The sequence below is a fragment of the Anolis carolinensis genome, chromosome 2 (genome assembly GCF_035594765.1).
Source record: "Anolis carolinensis isolate JA03-04 chromosome 2, rAnoCar3.1.pri, whole genome shotgun sequence".
NCBI classification, from domain to species: domain Eukaryota; kingdom Metazoa; phylum Chordata; class Lepidosauria; order Squamata; family Dactyloidae; genus Anolis; species Anolis carolinensis.
In genome coordinates this window covers 65,336,633-65,357,337 of record NC_085842.1, presented here as the reverse complement: position 1 = coordinate 65,357,337, position 20,705 = coordinate 65,336,633, and the positions used below count along the sequence as shown (strand labels likewise).

Sequence of the window (20,705 nt, the reverse complement as noted above, 5' to 3'; positions counted from 1 at the left end):
GTGTAAAGGGACTGTAGTTAAATGTGTGAAGGAGTAAATCAATAATCTGGATTAAGTGATCTTGAGTGTCATAGGACATTTTTAAAAATGCCTTCCTCCGACCTGAATGGATTCATACCACTGAGTTTCAATGAGAATATATACCAAATTGAACTAATTTGCACTGTTTTATGAGACGGGCAAAACAGCAGGGGCATCTCCAGCTTTCCAAAGTTTAGTTTGTCATTGCTAATTGGTTGTTCGCAAGATGTCTCTCTCTTCAAGCCCCAGCCCCTGGTCTCTGCAGTATTTGGTCACCGCTGGGCCCAAGGGAGGCAGTAATCCCTCTTTAAAAAAACCTGGCAGATTTGAATTATGCAAATCAGGGTTTATATTGGAAAATCTCTTAATGTAGCCACATAAAGGCCTAGGCCAGCTGTATTCAGTGGAAATGCCTGGCAAGAGCCTGTTTTTCCTTTGCCTCCTTTTGGGGGGTTTCTACTCAGTTGCTTTTGTTAACTTGCACTCAAGTTCATCTTTATGAAGCAGCGCGGCCGTGTCACTGTTTAGGGGAGAAATTTACAAGGGCTGTTTCTTAAAACTTCCAGAGAGCCTTATTTCCTTCGCATTGTACAAAGAGCAAAAGTTCAAATATAGTTTACGTACTAGCGCCAACTATTAAGGTACCTTGTAAATACTAGTTTAAATGAATTCAATAAAACTGGAGGGAGGGAAATAAGGCCCACTTATCTTAATTCATACTCCTCCTTCCTTGTTAACTAAGAATCTTTTAATACTGTATTTGCCTATATGTATTTATCCCTACATATAAAATCTCAAAAACAGAGAGGTACTTTTTACTTCAGTCCTTTTTAAAATACATTCATTTTCAGATGTACAACACTTTCCTGCATTCATGTCATTTTTACAACATTCATATTCCCATTTTCGAAAAGAAAATGTCAAATGTTTGTGTTTCTGTATCTCTTGTGTGTGGAATTTAATGTGGCTTGAAAGAAAAATAAAACAGGATATACAAATCTACACACATCTCTTTTCAAAGCGACTAGTAATTCCCAGCCCTTTTATGAGCACTGCAATGAAAATATCACATGTTTTTACTATCTCATGATCTCCAGCTCAAATCGGTTTCTTTAGAAAGTTGGGAGGGGTGGTGGGAGAAAATGAAATTTCACACTTTGCTCGGTACCTGAAACACTGCTGTTGTGCTGGAAACAAAGTCAGTTTTTGTAAAACCAAAACAAAACCCTTGCGCTAGTTTTTAAAAAGGCCCCAGAGTGGATAAACAATTACCTTTGGAAGTTAGTTAGCTCCACAACCCCTGTCGCCTATTTCCCACAGTATAAAGCTTTTTATGAGATCTGAGTTTCCCTATGTTTTGTAATGGAGACCCTGTCCTGCCGCTGGAACTGGGCAGAGTTCGTGACTATTTTATGTTTTTGTAGGAAAAGCGAGGCTCACGACAAGGCGACTCCTGCAGCTTCCTGCCTAAGGAGGGACAAAAGCAAGGAGCTCGGCTTCACAACCGAGCTCCCTCATTTTTCACTCCAGCCTGTACTGCTTTAAAACCACCCACTCCATACATTAAAGGAGACATCGCGCAGCTGAACTCAGCATGGCCTGCTTGAATTACTGGCCAAAGTGCGTTTCCGCTGCATTAAATACTGTATGATTTGCATAAACTATGTTAGAAGAATTTCCTCTGTTAACCAGACTTTCCCTCAAACTAATAAACTTCTAGTAAATATCCTCTCGCCCCTCATCCACCCACCCACCCACCCATTCACCTTCCTTTAAAAAAGAAAATAAAGAAGCAGCCGCCGTATATCACAGACTGTAGAGTTAGAATATCCAACAATATTTAGTCAGTATAACTGTGGGTAATGCGATCAAGCCAGTAATGGAGGAAATACAGTATTAATGACAACATTCACTTGAATGTGATGGGTATGTAAATTATAAATGTCAATTTTGGGAAGACTTTTAAAAACACATTTCCTCCCCTGCCTTCAGATCCCTTGTTCACTTACTTAGGATCCCTATCTTTTGTCTAATGCTCTGCTTTATTTTCAGAGCAGTTAAGCATTCACAGGGAAAAAGTTGGGGGCCATCGCTAGGGAAGTTGACATTTTATCTGTCTAACAGTTCTCAATTGGCACTGTATAGAGTTCTTCTGCTCCTGTTTTTCTTAGGAGATGTTGGGGGGGCAAAGGGAGGGAGGGACAGCCTAAAATACAGGGCTTTTGGAGAAATGGAGCATAATATTTTGTGCCACACTTCTGGCTCAAGCATTATTAATTATGCTGGAGGTTATTATCTGATCATCGTATAAGAAATAGCTGCTTCGGATCTGTTGTTCTTTTGGGGGAATTTAGACAGCTTATTGCATGCTCTGCTGATGTTTGTTACTGATGTCTCCCCCTCCCCAAATATACATTGAATGATGTTATGTATTGATTTCTGAACTCTGCCTAAAAGGACATTGCAAAACGCTTTTGTGAATTTGTTTTTAAAGAAAGAAATCCGGTTTCTTCGTGTTTCCATTTAGAAGGCAGAGAGTGTGTCAACTGTGGAGCTACTGCCACCCCTCTCTGGAGAAGAGACGGTACTGGGCATTACCTGTGTAACGCCTGCGGGCTCTACCACAAAATGAACGGTCAAAACCGACCTCTCATTAAACCTAAACGAAGGCTGGTAGGTGTCTTTTCTCCCTTTTCCAGGATCGGGGCTAAATGATTTAATGGGACCACACACAGGCATAATGACGGCACGAGGGCGGCATGACCCATCTTGGTGCTTCAGAGCCTGTGTGCAATCGAGATGATGTTGTGCTGCACCTAAGATCTGTGTCACTCAGGGGTCACAATGTAGCCTGGGGACAGATTTCATGGGCTCCACCCAGAGCAATGTATGTGCCAAGATATAGAGCAATTGTAATTGTGTGCGTGTATACATACACACAATGCTGAGAGTGTATGAACTTTGTCAAATCTATTATTTTGTTACAACTTGTACAACAATACAATGTGGTAGGTCAGTACTTTGCATAGATAAAACAGTATATGTGTTGTGGGTGCAAGGGGAGTGAGACTGAGACAGAGGGCTGTTTTGGCTCTCTAGTGAGTCCATAGTCCTGGGGTGCCTCTATAGTGTAGAAATAATGCAGTTTGACACTACTTTAACTGCCACTGGCTCATTGCAGTGGAATCATGGGAATTGTGGTTTCATGAGGCACCAGCACTCTTTGGCAGAGACAGCTAAAGATCTTATAAAACTACAGTTCTTGTAATTGCATAGCATTGAGCCATGGCAGTCAAATTGCGGGCATTCAACAGTGTAGATGTTCTCCAGATGACTTTCAGACCAGAGAGAGTTTCTCACTTGCAGCTCAGTTCAGTAGCTTGTGTGCCTTCTCACACATATTTACTGGGTGTAATTTCTCCAAAATGTTATCTAGCTGAGGGATACATGACCAGTTATCCCTCCCTATTTGTTCCTGCGGCTTAATTAATTTGATCCAGAGAGGAAAGGTTTAATGCATTTAACCACTTGAACTATTTTAAAAATACCATGGAACTGAAAGTGTTAGTCATGTAGACCTTCTCATCCTAAAAATATATTTAAAATGAACCAGAAAGTATAATACACATACTTCTGTGTGTGTACATATAAAAATCTGTTGAGTCGGTGCCATTGCTGTTTGCTCAATAACTGTTTTGATAAAGCTGTGCTGTAGTCATAGATTCCATGGCAAAACTAACATTAGTCCTCTTCTTGGGCAATTCTCTAATTGCCCTTTTAAAGCGCTGATTATTTTTCCATGGAGTCACCTATGCTTTGTATTTTCATTTGACTGATTTTTTTTTAAAAAAAATTCTAAGCTCCTGGTAGTAGTTTCCTATCCGGATATCTGTCCTCTGAAGATAAGGAAACTTTGTGTATCTGTTTCCTGACTCTAAAAGCTTTAAAGAGTTTCTATAGGCAAGCCATGCCAGTCAGGCTGTCTGTTTTGAAATTGCAAATATGCTCCCTTTGCTTGTTAAAAAAGAAATGTGAATAATAATGTTGTTTCTTTCTTGGGCCAGCATAATTTTGGTAAGGGGGCTGGGGTGTCTAAACATCTTGCTATTTGTGGGGGGTATTTTTTGTCAAAGCAAGAATCGGGAGATAGAAATGATCTAATGCTGGGACAGGATACAAAGGATTTCGGCTCTGAGTCAGAATTTCAACGGGGCAAGCTTCTTAATGGCTTTCTTTCCTTCTGAAGTGACTGACACGTCTAGAAAAATGTTAAGACAACAGTGTAACATTATCGTCTCTCTCGCAGGCTGAACTCCATGCCAGACTAAATGGGGACAGGCCGTTAGAGTTAAGCAGCAGAGTCTAGTATCAATAAACCATCTCAAATATGCAAACAGAGCTCTCTGCTTTCAAATGCTTGATGGGAGTCTCTGGATGTTAAACCCCCCGGGAGGTAGGGGCTGGTGAGGATTGGGGTGAAGAGTCTCGGTCGAGTTTTTGTTTTTTAAGAAAGTTATGGGATCAGGAAATGCAAACAGGAGGGTCATCTAAATTTCAGAAGTGAAATTATTATAATCCCTACATGTTGACAAGTCCTCACTCTTGTCTAGCAATAACTGGGTTTAAAAAATGTAATTTTGTAAAACAATTGGTAGCACTGCCAAAACCTAATCAAAATGGGGAAATGCAAATAAAGCAGTGTTTCTAAATTGTGCCAAAAAAACTTAGTCTAGAAAGAGATAAATTATCCTGATCCAGCAATACAGATCTGCACGCTGCTTTCTAGCAATGGATGCCGCTGTTGGAGCTCAGTGGTTGGGGTTTTTTTTTTGGTGTTGGCGCTGTTCAGTTGCCAGTTACCTTCAATGCCCAGCATTATGTCAGTAATGATAAAGAAGAGGGGGGTTCTTGGAGATCTTCTGCCAACAGCAGCTCCATGGTTGACTTCATTGCATGAATCAATTGATTGTCAGAGAAGGATATGCACTGTTTGGGGAAGAGACTTGAATCTGGAGATATTTGTGTGTTGTAGTCCAGCCTTCTTTGGAGATTCTGAGTTGCAGACCTTTTCTCCTCCCCCTGTATACTTAATTAGTCAGAAGTACCAGTGATCTGACCTTGTGGCCCAGTGCAGGAAGGGAGTCCTGTTGTTGTATCTAGACAGCCTCAATGCTTGTGCCTGGGGTTGTGAGGGCCTTCGGCATCTCAGCCATTGCGGCCTTCTGAGAGCTTGGAAATTCAGGAGGTTGAGTTTCTGCTCTTTCATTCAGTGGATCAAACTCCGAGAACTCTATTGAATGAGAGGAGCTGTAGTTAGTGGTAGAGCTTTTGATTTGTATGTCCCTGACATCGCCAGTTAGGGCAGGGATTAGGCGCCATATGCTCTGAAGGACTGTGGTCTAAGATTGCAAAATTTCTTTTAGAAGAAACTAGGGCAATAAACATACCCTGATCTGTTACATGGAGGATTCAGAAAATAGATCCTGTTATGAGATTTGTGCTATCATCAGCATGAGTTGAAGATACATGTTTAAGAAAATTCAAGCAGTACTCCTGGTTTTGGTACCATGCTTTTGTATACAGCTTTGGTTCCTTTCCATTCATCTGGTTCAAGAAAACACAAAGGAGGGATATGTGCTATTGGTCAGATGCTTCTCCTTTCCTCCCACAGTGCCTGCATTATGTTCCTCTAAAGTAGCTGATTCCCTTTGCAGCAGGTAGATTTGCCTCAAATTTAAATTGAGTATTTGGAAGGTGCTTTGTTTACCAGAAAGTGTATATGAAACAAGGTCATTTATTTCTTTTTCTTTTTTTTTAGTTTTGTCATCCAACTATATCAGATTGGATCTTGGTGCTGTTAGTCACACTTCAGTCTAGTAGTAGACATTATGAACATTAACAAATAGGTCACTGTCTCCATATGCGCTTAAAGAAAGAGACTTCAAGACTCATGATACAATTGTGGAAATCATGAAATACAGCACTGTCTTTTGGTATACATTGAAACATAGCAAAGGCTTGGAGAATCCGTGTGTATAGTCAATTTGGTTGGGACATTGATCCTTCTATTTAGGAGCAGTACTTGTGTTTTGGGTGTACTTAACCTTGCCCTATCTTGAAGCTGAAATAAGGTAAAACACTCTTGGCACTCTGTGTACTTACGTTTGCGTGTGCCTTCAATTTACCTGCCAACTAATAGCAACCCCATGAATGTTATAAGGTTTTCTTAGGCTGTGAATACTCAAGAGGTGGTTTTGCTAGTTATTTCCTCTAAAATATAGCCTATAGCATCTGGTATTTGGTAGCAGCCTCTTATCCAAGTACTAACTGGAGGTTTCCCTGTTGAGCTTCCAAGTTCAGATAGAATCTGGTGCCTTTAGGATATTTAGGTCTCTCCCCGCTTTCACTAATCCAAAAGATACATAACACAGGTCTGTTCTATACTCTTCCATAGTGGTAAAAAGTGGGACGGGTGATGGCTTCTTATTGCACCATTTTTCTGAGACTTGAGAAGCTGGTGTGGAAGCTGTAGAAACTTGACTCAGCCCAAGACACTGTTCACATCCTGCTTTGATAACATAACATGAATTGAACTTTTTGAGAATTACATTGCTTATGCTTTATACTAGCGCCTCCCCCCCCCCCCCCCCCCGGGCCGCGCGGTTAGGCTGTTTGGTTCATATTGGTGTTGTGGAAATGAGATCAATGATACAAACCTATCAAATTCACCCAACTGTACCAAATGGACCATATGAATAGTATGTCCTGAAGTGGCATACTTTTCAAGCCTTTTGTATAAAGACCTTTTCCCTTCAAATTGAGAATACCTTTCCTCCTACTCTGGAATGACCCTGTTTCAGGGGTTTGGATCATTCAGCATAGTGTCAATGTAGACCTTTCTTGATTTCATGATGTGGAGTTCAGTGGTGCACCCATCCTTTCTTAGAACCAAACAAAATTAAACTGGAAGTTTTGCCTTTGGGTTTTAGTCACAGACGACTAAGCAGTACATAATTATTTGTACTCCTAGATCCATAGTGCTTTTCGGTTACTTGACTGATTGTCCAGTACAGTATGCTGAAGCTTTAGCAAATTGTGAGGACAAGCTTCTTTTAAAGTGAAACGTGTTAGGTTCTTTACCAAATAGTATTTAGTGAAAACCATGATAAATGCTGCAGCATTGATCTTTTGACCTCAAAGACAGAGCGTGCCAGCAACTTCACAGGTTTTATATTGAGTGTTATTCCTGTGCAGCACAACGTATTGTGAGATTACACCAGTGTTGTAGGCAGAGTTTTCGGGGCAGCGTGTTAAATAAAACAATGACTGGCTTAAATACACAAAACCCGTTAAGTGCTAAATTATAATGAAATAAATAGTGGTTGTCCTGGGTAGAACTAAATGCACCTTTGCTGCAGTTAACACATGATCCAGAGAACAGTACAAACTCATTTATTCAAATGACCTGGTTGTTCAGGATCCTGGTTAACTGACATTTATAAAGGGCTGCAGTGACATTGTGCTTCAAGAGGGATTGGTAGAGATGGCGTGTGTCCATTACTGTAATACAAATCTTGCAAATCTTGGGTTTTTGATACATCTTAAGTGGATTCTATTATAAAATGGCAGTCAGAAGGACATGTTGATGGCAATGCATTGTTTACTGTATCACAAAGTCCTGTGTCTGCATGTGTAAGGATCCAAGTGGATTTTACAAGGCTGACATCATTATGTATTTACAATATTTGCACAGAACTCAAAAGTGACTGATGTGTGTTTTTGGGGGAACTCTTTAAATAAAAAGGAGTACAGGGGTATGTTAAGCATGAGAATCACCTTTCTCCCAGTTTGCATTTCTGTTCAGTTAAATCTCAGTCTGGTAATGGAAGTGAACTGGGTTTGGGGAAAACTACTCATATGTGTTTGTGTGTAAATAGGGTGGGGGAGTGCCCATTCCCTGTTCATAGTTTTTTTTTTTAATGGAAAGAGTAACTTCTTTTTATTGCTTTATATCAGAGGTGGGAAGATGCAGCCCTCCAGTTGATAGTGATCTGTCACTCAACATTCCTCCCCACTGGGCTATGATGGCTGGGGATTATGGGAACTATAGTTCCATGGCATCTAGAGGGCCTGTTTAATTTGCAGTCTGTATGTTACTGCTCATCCCACCTTTCCTTTCACGAGTTTTTGGCATTGGGGGCCTTAAGTTCATTCTTCCCCACTTTCATCTTCACAATAATCCTATGAAACGGATCAGGGCCAACATTCTGTTAGCAAGATAAACTGGTGTAATTCTAGCAACTCTTTTTTATCATTGTGAGAGAGATGACTGCAACAACCCCCTTCCTGCAATGACATCACCCATGTGCCTTCCATGTTCTTTCCCCACAACATGGCCCTTTAGTGGTCAGTGGAGAGCAGGGGGCTGTCAAGGAGTGGTTGGCTATGTCCCTGTAGCCAGGTACACAACTTTATCCTATGAGCCACAGTCAGCCCAGGATGAATGCCTTTGCCATTTTGAGCCTGGTTACAGAGCCCATAGGCAGATGTTCCTTTGACAGTTCCCCCTCCCAAAGCTCTCTGCTATCCATTAAATGGATGTGCTGGGGTGAGGCAGCAGGAAGTGAAAGGGAAGACAGTACATATAGTTCTACCAGGAGTCTCAGCATTAGGATCTCCGCCCAAGTTGAGAGAAAGAGAAAACATATATTAGTGGCCAAATGAATCTGAAGAGTAGAGTATACTGAAATAAAGCCACATATTGTTTCTTGAGTGTATTTTGTCTGCTAGCACTATATTCGGGGGGCCCAGTGGCACAGCAGGTTAAACTGCTGAGCTGCTGAACTTGCTGACCAAAAGGTTGGTGGTTCGAATCCAGGAAGTGGGGTGAGCTCTCACTGTTAGCCCCATTCTCTGCCAACCTAGCTTTTCGAAAACATGCAAATATGAGTAGATCAATAGGTACCGCTCTGGTGGGAAGCCATGCAGCCATGCCGGCCACATGATTTTAGAGGTGTCTATGGACAATGCTGGCTCTTCAGCTTAGAAATTAAGATGAGTACCAACCCCAGAGTCAGACATGACTAGACTTAATGTCAGGGGAAAACCTTTACTTTACCTTTAGCACTATATTCAAGTTAATATTTTAAAAAGGGAAAATGCTTAAGTTTTGCAAAACTGGGTGTGGGGAAATAGAAAGAAATTTGGAGGGACAGTTTTGTTTGTTTGATATATAATGATGTTTTTTAATGTTTAGGTTATATTACAGTTTTTTTATTCACACATACATGTATTTACACACACATATCTTTTTTCCTTAATTAGTCGGCAGCTAGGAGAGCAGGAACTTGTTGTGCCAATTGCCAGACCACCACTACTACCTTATGGCGGCGTAATGCAAATGGAGACCCAGTTTGTAATGCCTGTGGACTTTACTATAAATTGCACAATGTGAGTATTTGCTTTCCTCGAGTTTTCCTTCTGCTTGCTTAACTGAGCTGGGATTGATGCCTTAACTGCATGGCGTCTGCTAGCCCCTGTATTCATTGCAGAGAGTCTTTTTTCTTTAAAAAAAGCTCTTTAAGGCTCCCCCGGGAAGTCATAGCCATTCTTTGCTGGCATAATGATGCCGGGTTCAGTGACATTACAATGTATTAGCTTGGCTTCCAAAGCGTGGGTAATTTAGGCAACATAGAGTTACAGCTCTTGGTTTATAATGAAAGCATTTGGGGTTCCTTGCCTCTCTAAAAAATTAAGGGGATGTTTCAAATGGATTCATATAAAAGTTAATCCCAGTTGGGTTTCTTTATAAAAGTTTAGAAGTTAAATAGTGTAGGGGAGGGTTCTTGTAAAAAGTCCAGATCAGTTCCATGGAATAAACTTGGATATAACTGAATATATAAATAGTTTGAGATAGAGAGCTTTTTCCCCTTTTGTTAAAACTCCAAATGCACCAGTATTAGGAGGAAATTTAGAGTTATGCTCACTAGTCATATATTTATATATCTTAAATTTGGAAGTGAATGAAGGTCAAGGATGAAGGCCAGAAAAAGGAGCGGGGAAGCTGACAGAATCTGTCCCAACTTGCTTTTAATGTCTAATGGTTTTCCAGCGTGGTTTCATTAAACAAATCAAATTTATAAACAAAACTGCACGGCAGAAGGAGGAGAGGGAGCTTGGCTTGAAAATGGTTTTTGTTTGGGAAACATCCAGTGTCTGTTTAAATACAATTTTGTGTGTGTGTGTGTGTGTTTAAACTGTTTCACAAGAAGGTCACTTTGCTTGCATGAGCTTGATTTTCTCATTTCTTGCAGGTGAACAGGCCTCTGACCATGAAGAAGGAAGGAATTCAGACCAGGAATAGGAAAATGTCCAACAAGTCCAAGAAGAGCAAGAAAGGCTCTGAATGCTTTGAGGAACTATCCAAGTGCATGCAGGAGAAGTCCTCTCCATTCAGCGCGGCTGCCCTTGCCAGCCACATGGCCCCGATGGGCCACTTGCCCCCCTTCAGCCACTCTGGACACATCCTCCCGACACCTACCCCCATCCACCCATCGTCCAGCATCTCATTTGGACATCCGCATCCATCCAGCATGGTCACCGCCATGGGATAGAATTGGGAGATCCTAACCAAGACTGCAAAAACTGGGCTTTGCCTAAAGGTGACATCAAGGATTGATTCTGCCCAGAAGCGAGACATAGAGGGAAGGAAGGAAGGAAAAAAGGAAATCTCATTCCAGTGTGGTTCAACTCCTAGTGCTAGACTAAAACTTGGGAATGACGGATCTTCAGCAGAAATGCTTTTTAATGGTGCCTGTTATGCACTTTCCCCCCTCAGGTAAAAAGAGAAAGAGGAACTCACCTGTTTGATATGTTGCCTGCTCTCGTCCCAGCAGAAAGTAAAGATGGCTGAAGCAGTAGAAGAAGCTGGAGCCAACTTTCCTTTCTCTTTGTTAATTACTGTGAATATTGTAAAGAGATTAGCTGCCTCCTGAAACAGAGGAAATGCAGTGGTAGCCACCCGTGCTGGATTTCTATCACAGACTTGTGTTCTTGGGGGAGGGAAAAACTTTATAAAATCTACTTTTTAAGGAAATAAATCAGACACAGAAAAAAGAAAAAGAAAAATCATTATTTATTTTCCTTTTGTGTTCTAGAAAGAGCTTCAAAACTCTTGCATGAATTTGTGGATCTTTTTATTTAAAGAAACATCCAGCCTGGTAACAAACAAGTTTTTAAAAAAGTGTTGTTATTGCTTAATGGCCACACTTTTGGATCTTTACATTGATTGCTGTTAGACTTAAATAAATCTACTAGGCAAGGGGATGTGTGTGTGAAAGCGGACACATTTAGCTATAAGATATAAGGCTACAATAGCTCGAGGTGTGGATTATTTCTGATATAACATCTGTATTCTCTTCCTCAATGTGAAGATTGTTGGTCAAAAGCATGTCTTCCTGGGAGAATACAGATAACACGAGACAAATGGCTCAAGGGTTCTCCTTAGGGAAACAAACTTGCTTTGGCTGAAGGGCAACCTATAGGGTGTCCATAGGTATTTCAAGTGTATTCCTAGGCCAACTCTCTGAATTACCCCTGGCCACTGTCTTTTCCATTGGCAGAGCTGTGCCATATGCTCTCCCATAGAGGACTGCAGTGCCTTAAGCCAGGCTTCTACAACTTTAAGGCGCTGGAGAAAGACTTCCACCAACCTATAACCAGGCTTACTGGGGATGATGGGAACGATGCCACAACACCTCTAGAGGTACACTAGGCTAGCAGCATCTTTTCCTTTGCCCAGGTTTCATGATACTGCAGGTTCTCCACTGACTAGCTGCCTTGTTTTGCTCAGTTTCTGTGTTCCATTCTTTGTGGTCCTCCACATCTGTGCAGAGTTTCCTCCAACTTCTTTCTCTGCTCACCTCTGTGTCTTCTCCCAGCCCTTCCCCTCATGTATCTGACAGAAGCACTGACATATGGCCTTCTGTAATACAGGTGCTGAATATCTCCACTATAAGTCTGACCTGGAAACCATAGATCTTAACAAACACTCTCACACAGGCAAACATTCCTTATATACTCTCCGCTAGCCATTTTGCTGGCTCTTGTGCCAACTGTCTGGTGCCATCCCTCCTTTGCTTGCCTATTTAGAAGTCGGTCCCATAGAATACAGAAGGACCTATTCCTAGGAAGACATCTAAAATGTATCCTGTCACCACTTTACATAGATCCAGATCTTTGGTCCATGCTGCCCATCCTGAATGTTGGAAGTGGCAGTGGCTGGTTTCTCAGGTTTTCTTGGCTTCCTCATAATTGTTTTAGCAGCAGGTACCACATTTTGAACCTTCTGATACCTCTGACTTCAAAGCATTTATCTTGCCACACAGCCATAGATTTTCCTTCAGCAAAAGGAAATGAGGAACCCGAGGCCCTGTTGCCAAGTCTGGGCTGCCTGTGGTCCCAGTCTAGCTGTTTAGCTTTCCCTCTAATAACCTCACTTCTTTCCATGTAGCAGTCCTTCCATGTGGTCTCCTGGCTTTGCTATAACCTTTTCCCCTCCCATGCCAAAAGGCTGGAACTCCTGAAATGACTTGTGGAAAGTGTTAACCTGAAATTTACTAGGATGTAATGGTGGGATAGCCTCTGGCTGCACCAACCAACCCACCCACAAATCCTCTCTGAAACATGATTTGGCCATCAAGGTGAAACGTAGTGGTCCATCCTTGTCAGAATGTATTCATGGCTCTAACTTGCTGTTTCATTTGAGAGCAGAAGAAAGAATGGCTCTTTAAACTGGAAGGGTCCCTCATGATAGTTTGGGTTTTGCCACCTTCATTTAGCAGATGTTGCCCAAGAGCACTGCAATGTTGAGTAGCTATTGTCCTATTATATTTGTCATGTGTCTATGTAGAGGTGGAGTTTGCTCTCTGTCAGATGCAAGTTTTTTACTTGGGAAGGGATGAAGGCACCTACAAAACATAACGGGGAAAGAGCAGTGGTGAATGTCATATCCTTCCATGGGTTCAGGCGAGGCAGCAGTAGCTGCCGGAAAGTAGGGGCTGATGAAGTGGTCGATCAAGGGGTACTTGGCTGTTTCCTATAACACATTTTCTATTTTTAAGGAAAATCATGAGTGTTGAGAGAAAAATAATAATCATCTCCCATTCTAAAACCATATTGTACGTTTTTTAAAAGCTGAAAAAAATAAAGCTCTTGCCAGTGTGATGTGTATTCTCTTGATTGTTATGATCTGATGACTTTCATGGTCACAAAGTCCAGTATAACATATGATGTACATATTTAGCTATATTTCTGATGAAAAAAGCCCCTGTGAGACTTGGGGTTTGGTAATGTAAACCGCATAAGCTTAACTCTGTGACAAACTTTTTAAAACTGTTTTTCTTTAATATTTTAAATCAAGCCAATTGTATCTTAACTGCAAAAGTCTGCTTAAAACCAAGGCAAAGGTGTACGTTGGTTTTGTTGGTAATTCAGCTGTCTGGTAAAGAACAAAGGACCAAGCATCCAAAACAACATCGCTTTCCTCCCTTTTCTGGTCTGTGTTGGCTATCCTTCTCCAGCCTGGTGCCTTCCAAATGTGCTGTTTCTTATTGTAAGCCCCAGTTTTACTGGTTGTGGGATTAAGTAAATTGTAATCCAACACATCTGCAAGACACTAGTTTAGGGAAGGCTGATGATGAAGGCATATATAGCTGCACTTTGTGAAGAAGCAAAAAATAATCAGATACCAAAATATAAGACACTTCAAAATAAGCAAATTGTTTTCAATTGACCAAGACAAACTATTTACTCCTTTATTTAGGGGGGTGTGTGTGAGAGGGAGAGAGAGGGAGGGGTGACCTTTAAAAAAAAATGGTACCGTGATATATTATTTCTAACGAAGTCAAATTCCTTAAGGGTTGGGAGCGACTGGGTGAGAGAATGAAGAAATTTATGATGTTGGGGAGCAACCCTTGGCCCCAGCGCTATTGCTGATGCACAGACTATTTGTCTCAGTGGCTTGAGCTCTGCAAAACCCCACTTGGACAAATAGGGCTGCAATCAGAAGTGCTTGCTGGGTGAGATCCACAGATGTCAAAGTGCAATATATTGTCAGTCACTGCAGCGTAGGAGAACCGCAGTCAGGATTTAAATTATTTTGTACTTGTATCAGCATAAGGATTTGGCAGTATTTTCTGTTGTTTTTTTTTTAAAAAATGCTTAATTTTTGGATTAGTGAACTAAGTTATTGTTAATTATGTACAACATGTTTATATATTGTCTGTAAAAAAGTGTATGCTTCCCTCATATTCCTTCAAGGTGAATACTGCTAAGAATAATAAAAAACCACCCTTTTTGTGAAAGCAGTTTTTCCTCCATTATATACAATCCAGTTACTGTTGCTTTACAGGGGTTAGCAGTTCCTAGATGATGTGTGTCTGAAGTCACATACATCAGGCTTGCATCAGTTATTGCTGAAATAATGGGATTTGGGGTTGGGTTTGATTGTAATGCTCTGTACAGACAAAGGCAGTAGGAAAAAAGGAAGACTACAACACTGGTTGATTGACTCAATCAAAGAAATCACGACCCCGAGTTTACAAGACATGACCAGTTCTGTTGAAGACCAAAACACTTAAAAATCCCTTACTCACAGGATCACCATAACTTGAAGCTGACCCAACAGCAAGTAACAACAATTTGAAAGGTGGAACACTATTTGCTGATCTGTTGCAGGCATCAAAATGTCTTGGAGGAGCGCAGTAAGGATTTTATTCCTCAGGCATGGCTACAATGCAAATGGCTCTTTAGGTGCTGAGCACTGCATCCACTTGAATTTTCAAGCCTCCGGATGTTGTCCATCACATAACTGTCACTTGGTGACCATATCTATCTGCAATAAACAGGTATGCAAAGGATCCCAGGTTAGGGAAGACGTACTGAGCAGCTAGGGCACTACATTTTGAAGGAGATGGTACAAAACAACCATGGCACCTGTCCTAACTCTAGTTTGAAGCCTAGATGAAGAAGCTAAGAAATACTGCCTTGGGGACAACACAGTGGCAAATGTGAATCAATCTATGTGCAGGTGTGGTGGAAAACTGACTAGTTTTCTAACCCAGTGTAAGCAGCTCTTGCACATTAATTTGAAAAGTATGACTGTGTTCTATATGCATGTTGTATTTTAGGTGTTTAGTGGATACATTTGTAAAATAAAATATAGATAGACCTTAATTGTTTTAGTGTTCATATTCATTTTAAGTTAGGATGTTTAAAAAGTAATTGACAATTGTGTTTACTAGCACACCTTCCTGAAATATGTTGTTATTTGATATGAACTTGGACATACTGTATGATGATCTATTAATGAGAGACTGAAACCCCAGTCATCAGCTGTATTGCTCAGGTCTTCCAAATGCAGGGCTTTGGCTGCATTACTCAACCAATCCAACTATAAAATGGTCTTCCTCTTTTCCTAGTGCCTTCCATTTTGCTGAGCATTATCATGTTTTCTTAGGCCAGTGGTCCATGGGCCGCATGCAACTCACCAATTCATTTTTGTTGGCTCTTGCCCTTCTTACTGGAAAAATATTTTAATTTAACATTTGGAAAAAAATTGTTTACCCTTCCTACTGCTTTACGTTTTTAAGAAAAAAATATTTCTGGAATGTTTCTGGCCCGCACATTCCTATACTAAAGTTTGATTTGCCCTTGGGTAACTAAAGGTTGGACCACACTGTCTTAGGCTATGAAAACTCAAAAGTGGTTTTGCTGTTGTCTTACTAAGAAACATAGCCAAAAGCTCCTGTCATGAATTGGGAATCTCCAATTCATGTACTAACTAGGGTTCACCCTGCTTAGTTTCCAAGATCAGCTAGGATCTGTTTGTCTTTAGTGTTTTTACCCTGATTGTTGCTGGTAGGACCCCCAAATCCAGACAGACCTTTGCTGAAAAGCCAGACTAAATGTACGTAAGAGATATTGGGCAGAAGCAGTAGTGGAGGATGACATTAGTAATGGCATCGTAGCTAACTCTGAAAGAATTAGTACTGCTCGGAAAAAGATAATGGTAAACAATTCCTGAATGGCTTTTGCCTTGAAAGCCCCATGATGAAACTATCCTAAACAGGACATTGAAAAGACCAGTGGGATTTTATAGAATGATTAATGCAAGAATACATTCTTGGGCTAAAAATCTTTGTGAAGGGAGCTTTTGGGGGCCTCAAGCGGATGAAAGATTTACAGATGTTGAGGTAGAAAAATAACCAAGCATTTCCCCATGTATAAGGAAACCACATACATTATGATTCTTCGCTGTACCCAATAAGTTAAGGGCAAGCAGCAAAGTGTCTAAACAGGACAAGTTGATTTGCCTGAGTGTTTTGAAAAAGAGTGCCCTGGGAGACATATTTAGCCTGAAGGCTATTCGTTGGTGGTTCTTTTCTTAGGCCACAGAAGTCGTCTGGACCATTTCAGTGTATGATTGTTTTCATTTATACAACACAAAGGCATTTAAAGCCTTTATTGCACTATTTTTATTTGGTATGAATGGTCTTAGTGCAAGATAGGATGAGCATTCTAAAATCAGATGCACATTCCAGCTGACAACAAATACAGATCAAGCAATACAGCGTCTTTTGTAAAAATATTCTACAGTTGTTTATATTCTTATGTCCTTGATGTCATTGGTCTACAAATAAATTAATTTGCAAATCTACACATAGTTACCAGGCTTCACGTGATGGTAAGCCAGGCTGTGGTAAATGAAATTATTTTCTCTTTTTTTCTGAACCCACCCCAGCAAATAAAGCACAGCTTCTTAGTCAGCTAGAAATCAAAATTAGAAGCATGGGTTGTTGCTTGTTTATAATAGTTTAGATTAAACTATGACCTATGATTTGTGCCTCATTGTTTTGCTAGTTGTGTCCCCTAATATATAGGAACTGATAAAAAGAATGGAAGAGAAACAAACCAAAATTTGAGAAAATAAATCGTGTGCCATTTTCTTGGGTTCTCTAGTACCAATTATATGAATATGCAAACACAATCACAGTGACTTAAGAAATTTACAGCCTGAATCATTTTAAAAACAGCAATACAATGTATTATATATTAAATTCAACAAATATCAAATATCCCAAAGTTCAGAGCATCAAATGAAATGCCAGTGTAGGGCCTGCTTGTAAAAACCTTCTAGATATGCTGCTCAACAATTATTTCAGCTCCAGTTCAAGGTGGCAAGAGCTTGATTGTTATCCATGACCATCACAGCCCTCTCATTAATTTGAAAGTTTCATCCCATACTGGGCTAAAGCAAAAAAACCTCACATGGGTCATATTTGATCATGTGCATGACAATTTGTGACAATATCAAGAAACCATGGTTAATATAAAACATGGTTTAACATGATAATGTGGCAAATGTCTCTAACTCAATTAACAACATGGAACATTACAAATACAACCACATATACCCAATGACCCCAGTATCCATGAGAAATACAATCCAAAAGCCCTTGTTAACCTGAAACTGCAGGTTATAGCGGAACCTGTATCATAGAGTAGAAGTGGAGAGCCTAGAGAGGCCCACAGACACTTCTTAGGAGTGTAGATAAGTGGAACCATAGCTATTGAGTCTATGAATAATGGGGCCATACTGCAGCTATCTTAATTAAAATAACAACTGCTGACAGAGTTAAAAACCAGATAAAACATTAATTTGAAGGTATAGAATAAAATGGTACTGCTCTAAAATGGAAAACCCAATTATAATCGGCCCTCCACAAGATCAGGACCCCTGGGAAAGTGGGGAAACTGCAAATGAATTGTCTTTGCTATTTTTTGATCTGAGAGAATACCTCAGCATGACTCTATGGCAAAGTTCTGATGGACATTGTCTATGGCAGGGGTCCCCAAACTTTTAAAACAGGGGGCCAGTTCACGATCCTTCAGACTGTTGGAGGGCCGGACTATAGTTGGCCACTGAGCAATAATAATATTTAATAATAATAACAATAATAATAGTAACAATAATAATAATAATAATAATAATAATAATAATAATAATAATAATATGATGTTTGGCCATTGGGCATATTTATGCCCTCACTTTCAAAGAAGGGAAAAATCATTGAAAGTGAGGGCATAAATATGCCCAATGGCCAAACAATAAAGTGTCACCAGCCAGAGGCCTATAAATATCTGGGCATACTACAGCTGGACAACATCAAGCATGAACATGTGAAAACTGTGGTCAGCAAAGAATACACACAAAGGGTCAGAAAAATTCTCAAAAGCAAGCTCAATGGAGGCAACACCATCAAGGCCATAAACACCTGGGCCATACCTGTCATAAGATATACTGCTGGCATTATAAATTGGACACAGGTGGAACTGGACAATTTGGACAGAAAAACAAGAAAACTCATGACCATTCATCATTCCCTGCACCCTCGCAGTGATGTTGACCGGCTATATCTGCCAAGAAGATCAGGGGACAGAGGACTCTTGCAAGTAAAACAAGCAGTCAAAGAAGAAGAACATGCCCTGGCAGAATATGTAAAGCAAAGTGAAGAACCTGCTTTGATTGAAGTCAAAAATCAGAAACTCCTCAAAGCACAGCAGACAAAAAACCAGTACAAGAAAACCGCACTACAAACTAGAGCTGACAGCTGGCACAACAAAACACTGCATGGAAAGTTCCTTGACAAAATTGAAGGAAAAGCTGATAAGGAGAAGACCTGGCTCTGGCTCACGAATGGGACCCTGAAGAAGGAGACAGAAGGCCTGATCCTTGCAGCCCAGGAGCAAGCCATCAGAACAAATGCAATTAAGGCCAAGATTGAAAAATCAGCTGATGACCCAAAATGCAGACTGTGCAAGGAAACCGACGAAACCATTGATCATATCCTCAGCTGCTGTAAGAAAATCGCACAGACAGACTACAAACAGAGGCACAACTATGTGGCCCAAATGATTCATTGGAACTTATGCCTCAAGTACCACCTGCCAGCAGCAAAGAACTGGTGGGATCACAAACCTGCAAAAGTATTGGAAAATGAGCACGCAAAGATACTGTGGGACTTCCGAATCCAGACTGACAAGTTCTGGAACACAACACACCAGACATCACAGTTGTGGAAAAGAACAAGGTTTGGATCATTGATGTTGCCATCCCAGGTGACAGTCGCATAGATGAAAAACAACAGAAAAAACTCAGCCGCTATCAGGACCTCAAGATTGAAATTCAAAGACTCTGGCAAAAACCAGTACAGGTGGTCCCGGTGGTGATGGGCACACTGGGTGCTGTGCCAAAAGATCTCAGCCGGCATTTGGAAACAATAGACATTGACAAAATCACCATCTGCCAACTGCAAAAGGCCACCCTACTGGGCTCTGCACACATCATCAGAAAATACATCACACAGTCCTAGACACTTGGGAAGTGTTCGACTTGTGGTTTTGCGAAACGAAATCCAGCATATCTATCTTGTTTGCTGTGCCATACAACGTCGTTGTGTTGATAATAATAATAATAAAAAGAGGTTTGGAAGAGACCCCTTGGGCCATTTAGTCCAACCCCCTTCTGCCTCTGCGCAGCAAAAGCACAAGCAAAGCATCCCTGACAGATGGCCACCTAGCCTCAATGTTAATAATAATAATAATAATAATACTAATAATAATAATAATAATACCCCCCCGCAGGTGCCACCTTGACGTGGTGGGGGGGGGGCTTAGCTGCTCCAATGATGACTGAGGGCTGTGCTGGCGGTAGTGTAACTACCGGCAGGTCCAACCAAGCCAGAGAGGCCTCAGCTGAGGAGTACAACCAAGAGCACCTAACCCATTAGCATTATGGAGAATCAAACCCCAACGAAGTCTATACTGGCTCGGTCGTCGCCCAGGATAAAAAGGACCGCGGTGGATGCTGCTGATTCTGGACATCCATCGACAAGTGGGCTACGGAATCATCAAAACCCAAATGAACAGTCACAGAAGCGGCAAAAATATACAATGCCAGAAAACCGCACAATTATGAAATGCTACTACAAATCTGAACCTCAAAGGCGTGGCTACCAAAAAAGGATGCATCAGCTATGGAAACAAGAGTACCCTGACTCACAGATAACAGAACCCTGACTGGCTGACCAACGAAGATTCATAATCAGAAACAAAGTGTTCAGTGAAGTTGAACTCGAAGAAATCCAGAAAATTTGCAAAGTAAATTACCATCAGACCACAGCACAGACAGCAGCAGAGACTCCAGCAACACTTGGAATGGTGGAACAGATTGAACCAGAAGAAAGTGTGGCGCTTTTGCAAGAATTTGAGGAACCAGCACTTGAAACATCTGTTGAACCACCAGGAACCTTGACAGCAAGACAACAAGAGCTCAAGGATAAGATCATGGCTCATGCTGCAGCAAATGCAATAAGACAGCGGCTCCCAACTCTAAAAACAGTGCCCAAGAGACACCTGGCGCCTCTCATGAAAGATGTGAATGCAGCACTCTCCACTGTCCAAATAACATCAATTGAACAAACAAACCAGTTTGCCTACAGTGCAGCAGTGATAGTAACAGAAGAACTTGGGCTCCTACAACCAAGGCAGCTCCAAAGAAAATCGACTGGAAAACCAAAGTGGAAGGTCAGGCTAGAGTTGAAAATCAAGAAACTTAGATCAGA

General features: G+C 41.0%; 1 protein-coding gene across 4 annotated transcripts in view; it reads left to right on the top strand.

Moving 5' to 3' along the window:
* gata2 (GATA binding protein 2) overlaps nucleotides 1–14,384 on the top strand; it is a 48,523-nt gene extending 34,139 nt beyond the window's left edge. For 3 of the 4 annotated variants that reach the window (XM_062969822.1, XM_062969823.1, XM_062969821.1), the window contains exons 4-6: nucleotides 2,516–2,694; nucleotides 9,346–9,471; nucleotides 10,335–14,384. In XM_062969822.1, coding sequence (XP_062825892.1) covers nucleotides 2,516–2,694; nucleotides 9,346–9,471; nucleotides 10,335–10,634 — 605 coding nt within the window. In that variant the 3' untranslated portion in view covers nucleotides 10,635–14,384. The remainder of the gene's footprint in view (nucleotides 1–2,515; nucleotides 2,695–9,345; nucleotides 9,472–10,334) is intronic. The other variant, XM_062969824.1, reaches the window with a different exon arrangement.
* Nucleotides 14,385–20,705: the final 6,321 nt, after the last annotated feature.